The sequence below is a fragment of the Lycium barbarum genome, chromosome 9, assembly GCF_019175385.1.
Source record: "Lycium barbarum isolate Lr01 chromosome 9, ASM1917538v2, whole genome shotgun sequence".
Lineage (NCBI taxonomy): Eukaryota > Viridiplantae > Streptophyta > Magnoliopsida > Solanales > Solanaceae > Lycium > Lycium barbarum.
This window is the reverse complement of record NC_083345.1, coordinates 100,447,107-100,459,499: the sequence shown is the minus strand read 5'-3', so window position 1 is coordinate 100,459,499 and position 12,393 is coordinate 100,447,107. Positions and strand designations below refer to the sequence as shown.

Genomic DNA, 12,393 nt, shown 5'->3' with positions numbered 1-12,393 from the left:
TCTCTTCATATATCTGAGCTCAAACTAAGCTTTATAATACATAGAAGCTGGTTTGATTCAAATATTAATAATAATAATATCAAAATGACAATAATAATAACCGTTAGAAAATGGTCCACACAAAAGCGTTTTTTGTGTACCTCAACCTCAAGTCTGTGTTTCAGGTTGCAGTATGAGGTAACACTTGTCCTATCCCAATTCTCATGCCATTCTCATTTCTCTCACATCTTATTCTGGTGAATTTCTGCACCATTTTTTTCTGTTGGGAAGATGACTTTGCTCCTTTGACAAAGTTGGCCCCACAGCCTGAATTTTTTTAAGTCTTATGGCAATATATTTAGCCAATTAATTAGCTTCCGCTTTTTATAATTTTTTGAGGAAGCTTTTCTGAATCAAGTTTTTCAGTACATAACTTTTCTGCAGAAGGATCGTTTTGTTATTAATTATGAAGGGAACAAATGTAATTTATTACTTATCTTAAAACAAGCAAGCAACTAATAAAAAATAACGTGATATTATGTTACCATTAACAATTCAGAAGCCTTTAAAAACTTAGGCACGTACACCTGGTATTTATACTAAATTATACTAATTTATCATGATTAAATTATAAATTAATATTAAAATATGTATTAGTTAACTATAATTTAATAATAAGAGTATATTTCAAATTGGTGTAACTATCATTGTGGGACCATTTATCTCACTCTACCTCCCAGAGTTAGATACTTAGATATATAATTAAGCTCTCACGTATTATAAGTTTTCTGCTTTTAGCTCTCTTTGTTTTTATACGCAGTTGCTTATTTTCCTTTGTAATTATTGAAGAAGAATGTTAGATCACAATGACAAGCTGCACTTCCCATTTTTAAAGTATAATTTAGAGGCCGGTAACGGCAGTTTTGGATACAGTTTAACTTCCATACAATAATAGTCTTAAGAGAATTTGTACCTACCTAAAAGATATGCATGTCCAAACAACCATGTATAATAAGTGAGATTAATAGTAGTATGGATAATAAGACAAACTACATATTACAACAGGTTTGATAGTTTAAAACTGTTGTTAGGGCTGGACATCTGGAGCGTGAGCAATTTAATTTGAGAGCGTGAGAAATTTAATTTGGGGGCCCAACATCGGATGAGATGGGTCCTGCTCTGATACCATGTAAAGAAATGGATCATGCGCCTAACTCAACCCCAAAAGTTAGCTTATGAGGAGAGGATTGCCCAAGTCCATATAAGGAGACCACCCATCTCATTAACCACCGATGAGGGACTTTTTTGCATTTTTCAACAAAATCCCCAAGTTTTTGGAATACTCCAATTCGGCTTGTGCATTTTTGGTCGTTATTGTTAGGTTTGAGCCCTACTTTAGGTGCCGAGTAATGTCCTCCCCTCCACAAGAATCAAAGAGTATTTTCGGTATATTACACCCATTTTCCGTTTAATCACAAGATTCAATAACTTTTTTTACATTCTTAAAATTCATATTCAATCAAAACTAAGTCACATAATAAAAAAGAAGAGAGTATATAAGGTGTTGATACGTACAGCGAAAAAGGATGAATACTTCAGTTAAACAAAGTAATTATTAAATTTAGGAGTACCATCACCAAGAATATGGTGGGATGAAATACAACCAACGGTAACCTAAGATATAGTTTTGAACCCTTGGAATGGAAAAAAATCTGGCAAGAGCGCTTTCCCCTTTAATCTATCTTACGTTGTGCGAATTATAATTAATGGGGAAAATGTTTTAGGAGTACCAAATAAATTAAATAATACTGTGGCGAATCATTAGCTACTTCTTCAAGTTTGCAAGACACTATTAATGGAAAAGCACGAAGTAATGCTAGTAGTTTTAGTGACACCTTTAGAGGTTGTCAATTCACTACTTTTATGGATTAGATGCTGCTAATTAAATGTTGGAGTTAATTATTCATTCATCATCAAGAGGTCCAAGTAACATCAACTTAATTACGTACATACTCCCTAAAGCCCTCATAGACAAAACCTGTGACCTTATCCACTCTGATCATCCCTTTCTCTCTCTTTACACATATTCTAAAAAGGCAAAAGGCAGAAGAAAGGCATGCAAATAAAGTAGATGATTGGGAAAGGATCGTACTATTGCTGTTGTAAAAATGAGGAAATATCAAACCCGTCAGAATTTGCCGGGTTCAGCTACTATGTCCCTAGCTATACACTCCCACCCCACTCCCTAAACACCCCTACGCCCAATATACCCCTACCCTACCACCCCCTCTCTTTTTCTCCCTCCTATAAAACCCACTCTTCATTCTACATAAGCCCTAACAACAAATATCATCTGAATTGCTACTCTTCTTGTTTGAACCTGAAGAAAAAAAAAAAAGACCCAAGTTTTTTAGTCCATTAAACTCCAAGATTTTAGCATATAAAAATACCCTTTTGAAATCTTAGTGAGAATTTGCAAAAAAAAAAAAAAAATTAAAAAAAATGCAGGTAGTGAAGGAGTCATCATCAAATATGAGGATCGTTGGAGAATCAAGAATGGAGTCGGTTTACGAGAGGGTCCGTTTCCTAGTGTCAGGCAATGCGGTTGTGGTTTTCACCATGAGCGGTTGTTGCATGTGCCACGTGGTGAAGCAGCTCCTCTTCGGGCTCGGGGTGGGCCCCACTATAGTCGAGCTCGATAGGGATGCTGCGGGGAGGGAAATTCACGCGTTGCTGTTTCAGCTTGCGGGGGACGGGCAGCAGCAGCCTGTGCCGGCTGTATTCGTTGGTGGGAAATTCTTGGGTGGAATTGAAACAGTTATGGCTTGTCATATAAATGGTACCCTTGTTCCTCTCCTCAAAGAAGCCGGAGCTCTCTGGCTCTGAGCTCGGGTTAATCAGAACTCACTAACTTTAAATTTTGAATTCGCTTTGATAGCCTCCAACAAATTCTCGTTGCATTGTTGGAATTTTATATAGTACTAGTAAAGGGAGACAGAAGAGTCAGACAATGTCTAGTATATCTACAGAGGCTCTTTTCTGTGTTTTTTTTTTCTTTGTTGGGGAAAGAAAAAAAGAAATTAGGGTTTGTTGTATTTTATAATGACTTGCTCCAGCTATAATATTGGGTTTCAATGAATGATGAATCATTATGTATTTACTCCAACATGTTCTCTTAGTTTAAGTTTCATCATTAGTGCAATATTTGCGGTTATGAGGTTTACTAGAAAAAAGGGAGCTAAAAGGCACTGTTTTAATACTACTCTCTCCGGATAAAAAAAAAGTGTCCACTTAGCTTTTTTGTTTTTTGAGTCCAAAAAAGTGTCCACTTATTAAAACAAGAAACAATTAACCTTATCTTTCTAGATTTACCCCAATTAAGTGTTATGTGATCAAATCTCAATATCTATTTTTTTTTTCTTAGAGTGAATAGTTTTTAAGGGGTGTGCAAATGGTCAAGCGTGAATTTTTTTTTTACGGGGAGGGAGTATCTTTTTAACCTTGCTGTCGGAAAGAAAGGAAACAGAAAATTTATAGTATAAACTAACTATGCTTTTTTCTTGGAATTTGATGGAATTTTTTCTTCCTAGCTAAATCAGTAGCTTCTCTTCCGTTTGTTTGTCAATATTTAATTTTAAAAATTGCATGGGTTTTTTCTATCAAGTTTTTGCCTTTTTAAAAATTCTTTTTTTTTTTGAGCATGCAGAAGCAGGAATTAATTAGTTTTGAAAATTTTCTCTTACTTTGATAGAAGAAAAAGAAAACAGCAGACAACATTAATGATAGTTAACGTTTTGCGTGATATCATGAGAAAAGTAAGGGAAGGTACGTCAATTTTAAAAGGGAAGAATGATGATATATTTTCATATTTATGATGATCATATGATATGAATGCTGGATGAAAGTGGCTGTATTCATTAGACCAGCTTGTTTGGATTGGATAATGGTAAAAAAGAGTGAAATGACTATAAACACAATATATTCTCAATATTTTGCCTGATGGATTAGTATAATGAAAATTTTACATCTCCATTGTAATTGAGGGTGTTTGGATTGACTTTCTAAAAATAACTTATAAGCTAAAAGCTAAAAGTCATAAGTCGGAAGTACCAAACTTTTAAATTTTGGCTTATTTTTGTACTTTTTGTTGCCTAAAAGTAAATGCTTAAAAACGTCTTTTATTTTTTCCAAACATCACAAAAAGTATAAAAGAGCTTAAAAGTCAATAAGCACTTTAAGCAAATACAAACACCCTCAATAGCTTGAAGAAGACTAGTATTGTTGTCTTATTTTCGAAATGAATTTAAATTATATACAGTGTTAGTATAAACCTTTTTTTTTTTAAATATTACTAGGTCTTCAAATAATATTTACAGGTAAATCTCCTTAAAATATAAGGTTTGAAAATTTTAAAATAAAACAAATTACCTGATACAACAGGTAAAAGTGACCTACGTACTTGTGTAAAACCTTCTTACACTGACGGATATAACTTAAATTCTTTCCCAATTACTAATTTCATCACTTATATATATAATTAAAATAGAGATTGGCACTGTGAGGTCGAAGCGAAAAATCACTCTGTGCCACTTGCTGCGTGAAACCAGTATAGGTATACGATCGACCACTCTTCTTACCCCTAGCTTCCACTTCTTAGATGTACTTCATTACTCGTTATCCTTGAGTCTTTGCTAAATAATTCAACAATTGAAATCAAGAAGTTACAAGGTTAAATAATATGAAAGGAATTAATGACTAGTCTCCGATCCTTTGAAATAAGCCTATTTAAATACACAAGGAAGAGCTATAGAGAAGGATATATATATATGTCAATGGATTGTTATAACCTCGGATAGCGAACACAACATTGTTATTCCGGCTAGAGGTGGCAATTTGAGCCCATATTTAAAAAATTAGCCCATTTTATCCATATGTTAGTGAGTTGGGTCACTCATATTTCAGGTGGGTAAATATGTGTTTCAAGTCTCTCTTTAACCCATAAAAATATGGGCAAATATGGGTATCCATATAAGAACACACTAGACCCAATAACAACTCATTTTGAAAATGAGAAATTTCTTTCTTACTTCCTAGCTCAACCCTTACCCCACCACCCACCCCGCCATGCCCCCCACCCACTCCACACTTTTTTTTATTTCATATATTTTATTTTTCTTTTATAAAAAGCTTATAAAAAAGGAGAAGTTTTTTTCTTACCTTCCACTCCGATCCCTACCCCCACCACCACTATACCCCCCCCCCCCCCCCCAAAAAAAATCAATTTCATATATTTTACCTGTATAAAAATTTATAAAAAATGGAAAAAAAAAATTCTTACCCCCACCCCACCCCTCCACGACCTCCCACCCCACAAATTTCAATTTCAAATATTTTACTTTTATAAAAAATGGAAAAATTTTCTTACCCCCCCCCCCCCCCCGCCAAAAAAAAAAGTCAATTTCAAATATTTTACTTTTATAAAAGTTTTATAAAAAATGGAAAAAAAAAATTCTTACCCCCGCCCCATCCCACCATGACCCCCCCCCCCCCCCCCCCCGGCCCCCCATCCCACCATGACCCTCCCCCCCCCCCACCCCCAAATTTCAATTTTATATATATATTACTTCTATAAAAATTTATAAATAATGGAAAAAAATTTCTGGTCCACCACCCTACCCCCTCCCCCACAGAAAAAAAAATCAATTTCATATATTTTACTTTTATAAAAAAATTATAAAAAAAAAAGAAGAAAAAAAATTCATACCCCACCCCACCCCACCCCCTCTACGACCCCCACCCCTCACCCCTGAAATTTATATGAAAAAATTAATTTAACTTAACAAAAGAAAAAAATGATAAACATACACTTGAAATAATAGTACACATATATAATATGGGTTAATCCATAACCAACCCAGCCATTTATCACCCAACCCATATTTACCCACATAAAATATGGGCGGTTTGAAACCCAACCTATTTTTGTTCAAACCATTTTCAACCAAACCAATTCCAACCAAACTCACCCATTTGCCACCCCTAATTCCGGCTATATAAAAGTAAGATCAAAGTTATGGTATGACTAATTGTGAAATGGCTCGAAAGAAAAACTCAATAAACACGAGATTAAATAATTCTATATTCTTCGATCCTGAGATTATTTTATTTTATAGGAAGGAATAGTTATACTGCAAGGATTGTCAAGGGAGTGACGCATAAAGTGAAGGACAAAAAAGAAACTGGATGTGGTGTGCCATTGATATTTTATGAGTAGAACATGATGTTTATTGCTTTCAGTTATTTCCTTTCACTGGGACTTGCAGTGTTTGACTGGCTTACATCTTCAGTGAACAGGGTTTATTTGCAAAAATGATCAAACACTAGTTCTTGCAGTAAAAACACTTGTTTCTTTTTCCCAAAATAAAAACAATTCTTGTTATATGGATTAGAAAAGAAAGAAGTAAAAGCAAGGTACAAAAAGGATGATAGTTATGATTAATCATTCTTTTACTCTAGTATACTATGATTAGTTCTTACAAAGGTTATAAGTAGAGCAAGATAATACTTGAGTAATATATCATCAAAAGTGACTAACGGTATCTTTTCTCTCGGTCTACTTTACAATGGTAAACAAATAAGAAAAGTATTTGCAATAGAATTCAAAATAAGAATGTTCTATTATATACTCCCCCTGCCCAATTTTATGTGGACAAATTTTATTTTAGAAATTAATTTTTCTTCTTGACATGTAAGACAAATATATATATATATATGCACATCACCAAAATTACATATCCTTTTAACCGAATAAGTGATAGTGAAAGTTTCACATGTCTTTTCATTTTATAACGGAAAAGGGCCAAAATTACCCCTGAACTTTGGGAAATAGTTCATCCATACCCTTCGTTATACTTTAGGGTCAATTATACCCTTACCGTTATACTATGGGGTCAATTATACCCTTATGTCTAACAGCTGCCACGTGGCATCATCCCAGCCCTTCAAAATTATTTTCCCCTAAAATAATTTTTTACCCACTAAAATAACCCAACTTGAACCGACCCGAATTTTTTTTCCAGCCAAAGTGATACGGACCCAACCCATTACCCCTTGGCTGGAAAAAAAAATCGGGTCGGGTTGGGTTATTTTAGTGGGTGAAAAATTATTTGAGGGGAAAATAATTTTGAAGGGCTAGGATGATGCCACGTGGCAGCTGTTAGACATAAGGGTATAACTGACCCCATAGTATAACTGTAAGGGTATAATTGATCCTAAAGTATAACGAAGGGTATGGATGAACTATTTCTCAAAGTTCAGGGGTAATTTTGGCCCTTTTCGGTTTTATAAATGAATAGAAGTGAGGATCATAATAAGTCAAGTTATTAAAGTAAAACGGGAATGCTAAAACTAGATATTTTCTAAAAAGAGAAAGATATCATTCTTTTTCTAACATATTAAAAAGAAAAATATATGACATAAGTAGAGATAGAAAGAGTGTAATTTTAAAAATTATAGAGAGGTGTCTTTAATTAAGTAGAGGAATGAAGATGTAACTCTAATTTCACCGAATACATTATGGGAAATTAAAATCCAACTTCCATCAAATTATTTAACGAACGGAAAAGGCTCAAATATGCAGTTGAACTATCGGAAATGACTCATTTATGCCACTAGTCAATAGTTTGGCTCATTTATGCCATCGAACTATCGGAAATGTCTCATTTATGCCATTCATTAATAGTTTGGCTCATTTATGATATCGTCGTTACCAAAATGACTCATCCATGCCATTTTTCATTAACGCCGGTTTTACAATACCAGATATGATACCTGACCTCCAAGTAGATGGTTGTGGGTGGGTCGGGTGTATGGGCCAGTTTTTTTTATTAATTTGGGATTTAAAATTGGGCTGATTTAATTAAACCACGTAGACCTCTAATTGGAGGCCACGTGTCATATCTGGTATTATAAAACTGGCATTAATGAAAATGGCATTGATGAGTCATTTTGATAACGGCGATGACATAAATGAGCCAAACTATTAATGAGTGGCATAACTGAGTCATTTCCTATAGTTCGATGGCATAAATGAGCCAAACTATTAATGAGTGGCATAACTGAGTCATTTCCTATAGTTCGATGGCATAAATGAGCCAAACTATTGACGAGTGGCATAAATGAGCCATTTCCGATAGTTCGATGGCATATTTGAGCCTTTTCCGTTTAAGAAATACAAATTAAGATCGACAGATAGCCCCCCACCCCCACACACAAAAAAAAGAAGCAATAGGTTTAATTCACTCCTGGCTAACTTCCACAAGAAAGATCCAAACAGGGTTTAATAAATTACTAGTTGTTAAATGAGAATAATAAGGGAGTAATAACATACAAATTCATTGCAAGTCTAGAAGATATTTTAGAATCAAGCCATCATCAACGAGTAAGTTACTTATGACAAAAGAGGCAGGACAGCATGATATATAGGTACTATTATTTCAGTTATCTAATCAATAAAATCGAACTTTGCAGGTGGGAATATATTTTTTGTCCTTTATTAGTTGCAAAAATGCAAATCATACATGAACCAGAATGATCATTTTAACTTGCATGTATTAACATGCAGAGAAGTGTATAAACATTACTCCCACGCAGCCCAAACTCCAGAATTGTTATTTAATAATATATATAGAATCTAAACAAAAACTATCGTAAGTTACACTATAGATCTCACTTAAATTGTTTGACCCTAAATCATCGGGAAGTCCTTATTTTTATTTCTGATAGATTTTTAATTTTTTGTGCTAAACCTAGAGAAAATATTTACTCCTAGTTTTTATAATATAAGGAACATAATTAATGGAGTGAAATGGACGGTCGTCAGTGAGCTATAGGACTCATATGTGTGTTTAATATCTACTAAATTATGCAACCATGTTTAAAAAAAAAAAAAAAAAACATATGCTTGGAAATTAAAAAAGAATGAATACAGAGACACCTCCGTATTCGTTTTATTATTCTCTTAGGGATTGTTTGGTATGCTTAGATGGGATAGTACTCCCAGGAAATAAAATGCGGCATAATTTTATCGCACGTACAATAGATGGGACAAGGAATAACAATCTCATGAGATGCTTTAAAATGGTGGTTTTAATTAGAGTCCGCAACTTAAATGATCCAAAAAGCGGGGTTTGAGACCAAAATAACCCAGTAAAAAAAAAAGTAACCAAACTACCCTTTGCGCACTAAATTAGTGCGCAATAGGGGTTATATTTTTTTGGCACAATTTTAAAGCTCTCAAATTCACGTTTTTTTTCATACTTTGACCAAAAATTAGTCATGTCTCAAAACTCCTAAATATCAATATTTTATATAGAACTTGATATCTGTTTTTTGTGAACAATAATGTCGGCTTATTACATCAAGTTTACCTAAACGTTTGGATTGTCGTTTTAGGGGTTGTAAAGTGTCCCGAAGTAATTTTTGTTGGTTTTTGAATCTTGTTATCTTCAGGTTTAAGTCTTTTATTTTATAAGGTTTTGATTTAAGTGTTTTATTTTTTAGTCAAGGCATTACTTTATTTCGAATGTACATATAAAAAAATTATATTAAAAAATAATTCATCCAATACTAGACACTACTAAAAAAAAAAGGGTGTTTTCGACCACATTTTTGGTCGAAAAAAAATCGACCACGCGCGGTCGAAAAATCAAGAATTTAATTTTTATTTTATTTTCAGTAGGATTTCGACCACATGGGGTCGATTTTTTAAAATGAAAATATAATTTCGACCACGTGTGGTCGAAATTAAATTTTGTATAAATAATAAATGGGAAACGTTTAATTTAAAAATAAAAATAAAATAAAAAAAACCCAATTTTCGACCACATGTGGTCGAAAATTGGACCACATTTATTCCACATCTGCTGGTCTTTACTTTTCAATTGAAAGTTTTTCTTTCTCTCTCTTTCCTCTCTCCCTCTCCTCTCTACCCACACCACCAGCCCACCGCCCCACCAGCCCAGACCCTCAACCCACTACTTTCCGACCACTGCCAGTCCACCGTCGGCGGCGCAACCCATTTTTTTGCAGGTACGTTTTTTTTTTTCCAATGTCATGAACACTTACCAATGCATAACAATCTCATGTTATTAGCTACATTACCTTCTATATTTAGTAGATTTGATAAATTTATTTAGTGTTCAATATTTGTTTTAGGGTTAATATTATGTTTTTTTTTTTTTTTTTGGATTTTGAATTGAAATTGAATGTTATTTTTTGGGCTGTTTTGGTTCCTTTTTTTGGGACTATTTTGATTCTTTATTTATGTGCTATTTATTTATTTTGGTTCTTTATTTATGTGCTCTTTATTTATTTTATGTGCTCTTTATTTATTTTTCCTTTCCATTATGAAGTGCTAACATTATTGAGGCTACTGGGTACTTAAGCACGTATTGTTTTCCGCCCAATATTATATTTTTTTGTTTGGAAGCTAGCAATGACATACAAAGATATTGTTTAAGCACTGAATCTTACAAAGTAATTATAGATTAAAGGTGGTTGAGTGCCTGAAACTTAAAACTTCTAGGTCCGCAAGACTCTATCGCTCCTCTCCCTTCTTTCCGTTCTTTTAGGCGCTTAAGTTGTCAATTAGCAAAGTTTTCAACAATGCAACTAGTCAATGGAAAAAAATAGAAGTATATTTCAGTAGCAAAGTTTAAGTTGTCATTCTTTTTGGGCGCTTAAGTTGTCAATTAGCAAAGTTTTTGGGTTGTTTTGGTCCATTTTTTTGGGAGTATTTTGATTCATTTTTTTGGGACTGTTTTGGTTCAGATTTTGGGACTGTTTTTGGTCATTTTTTGGATGGTTTTTTGGAACTGTTTTTTCTGAGTGTTTTTTTTTGGACTGTTTTTGGGACTGTTTTTTGCAGACTATTTTTTTTTTGGACTGTTTTTGGTCATTTTTTTGTACTATTTTTTCTAGTTGTTAATACATGGGTGGTTATTATGTAGTTATTAATTAAAGTTAAAAAGATTTAGGCACTTTATCTAGCTAGTTTCAAACTGCGCATTACAGGTAGGAAGGTTATACTTTGAAATAAAATTCTTTTACTAATCATATAAATTAAATATGGTTTAACAAGTTCAAACTTTCTGCAATTTGTTTTGATGGAATCTCGTAGTTGGATGTACGATAAAACTAATCCTGGTCGATTTGGGTTGAAGAATGAATTTGTAGCCGGCGTTTATGATTTTGTTGACTATGCTAAAACACTTGAGGATTTTACAATTCATGATGTGGTTAGGTGTCCTTGTTCTAAATGTGAATGTATGAAATTTAAGACCCCAGAGATTGTTAGGCGACATCTAATGGAAAAAGGTTTTAAAAGTAATTATACAGTTTGGACTAGTCATGGAGAAACGCGTAACAATTTGGGTGGATTTCAGAACTTTGTTGTGGGTGAAAGTAGTAGGATGGTAGAACCTACTATCCAGAATTCTAGAATGCACGACATGGTTCAGGATGGTTGTGGCATACATTGGGGCTTTGAATCAAGTGGCCATGTTGAAGAACCTCTCAATGAAGAGGCCAGCCATTCTTATAAAAAGTTAAAAAAAGCTAGTCAGCCCTTACATGATAGTTCTACCCACTCTCAATTATCTGTCGCTGTTAGATTATTGAGTATCAAAGCAGATAACAATGTTCCCCATGGGGCAATGGATTCTGTGATTGACCTCATGCACGAATTGGTTGACCCGACTCTAGAGATACCTGATAATTACTATAAGGCAAAAAGATTGGTATCTAAGTTGGGACTCTCGTCGGTGAGAATTGATTGCTGTGAAAATGGCTGCATGTTATACTATAATGATGACGTCGATCTAGAATCTTGTAAGTTTTGTGGTAGTGAACGGTTTAGGGATACACGTAGCGGGAAGAGAGTGGATGTTAAGGCGCTGCATTATTTACCTCTAATACCAAGGTTAAAGAGGTTGTATGCATCTAATAGCTCTGCTCCTCATATGAGATGGCACAGTGAAAATAGAAGGCCACCGAGTGTTATGTGTCATCCATCGGATGGTGAGGCCTGGAAGCATTTTGATAGAACCTATCCAGACTTTGCAGCTGAACCATGTAACGTTAGGTTGGGTTTATGTTCTGACGGATTCATTCCGCATTCTGGCTCTGCTGCACACTAGTGGCGCCACGAGTCAAGTGAACTTGATGAAGCGACTGGTATGTCTCCTTTTTTAGCTTTGTCAAATGACATTTCCTATTCTTGTTGGTTCAGATTTTTGAGACTGTTTTGGTTCTTTATTTTTTGGGACTGTTTTGGTGATTTTGTTGGACTGTGTTGGTTCAGTTATTTGGGACTGTTTTAGTTCAATTTTGGGATGGTTTTAGTTATTTTGGATT

At 34.2% G+C, this 12,393-nt stretch overlaps 2 protein-coding genes across 2 annotated transcripts; both read left to right on the top strand.

Annotated features, from left to right (window-relative positions):
* The first annotated feature begins 1,805 nt into the window (after positions 1-1,805).
* On the top strand, positions 1,806-3,137 carry LOC132611281 (glutaredoxin-C9-like). Its single transcript, XM_060325706.1, has one exon. The coding sequence runs from the start codon at positions 2,482-2,484 to the stop codon at positions 2,863-2,865; it is 384 nt and encodes a 127-aa protein (XP_060181689.1). The 5' UTR covers positions 1,806-2,481; the 3' UTR covers positions 2,866-3,137.
* An 8,007-nt stretch (positions 3,138-11,144) lies between these two features.
* LOC132612071 (uncharacterized) lies at positions 11,145-12,176 on the top strand. The gene has a single exon (XM_060326414.1). The coding sequence runs from the start codon at positions 11,145-11,147 to the stop codon at positions 12,174-12,176; it is 1,032 nt and encodes a 343-aa protein (XP_060182397.1).
* The last annotated feature ends 217 nt before the right edge of the window (positions 12,177-12,393 follow it).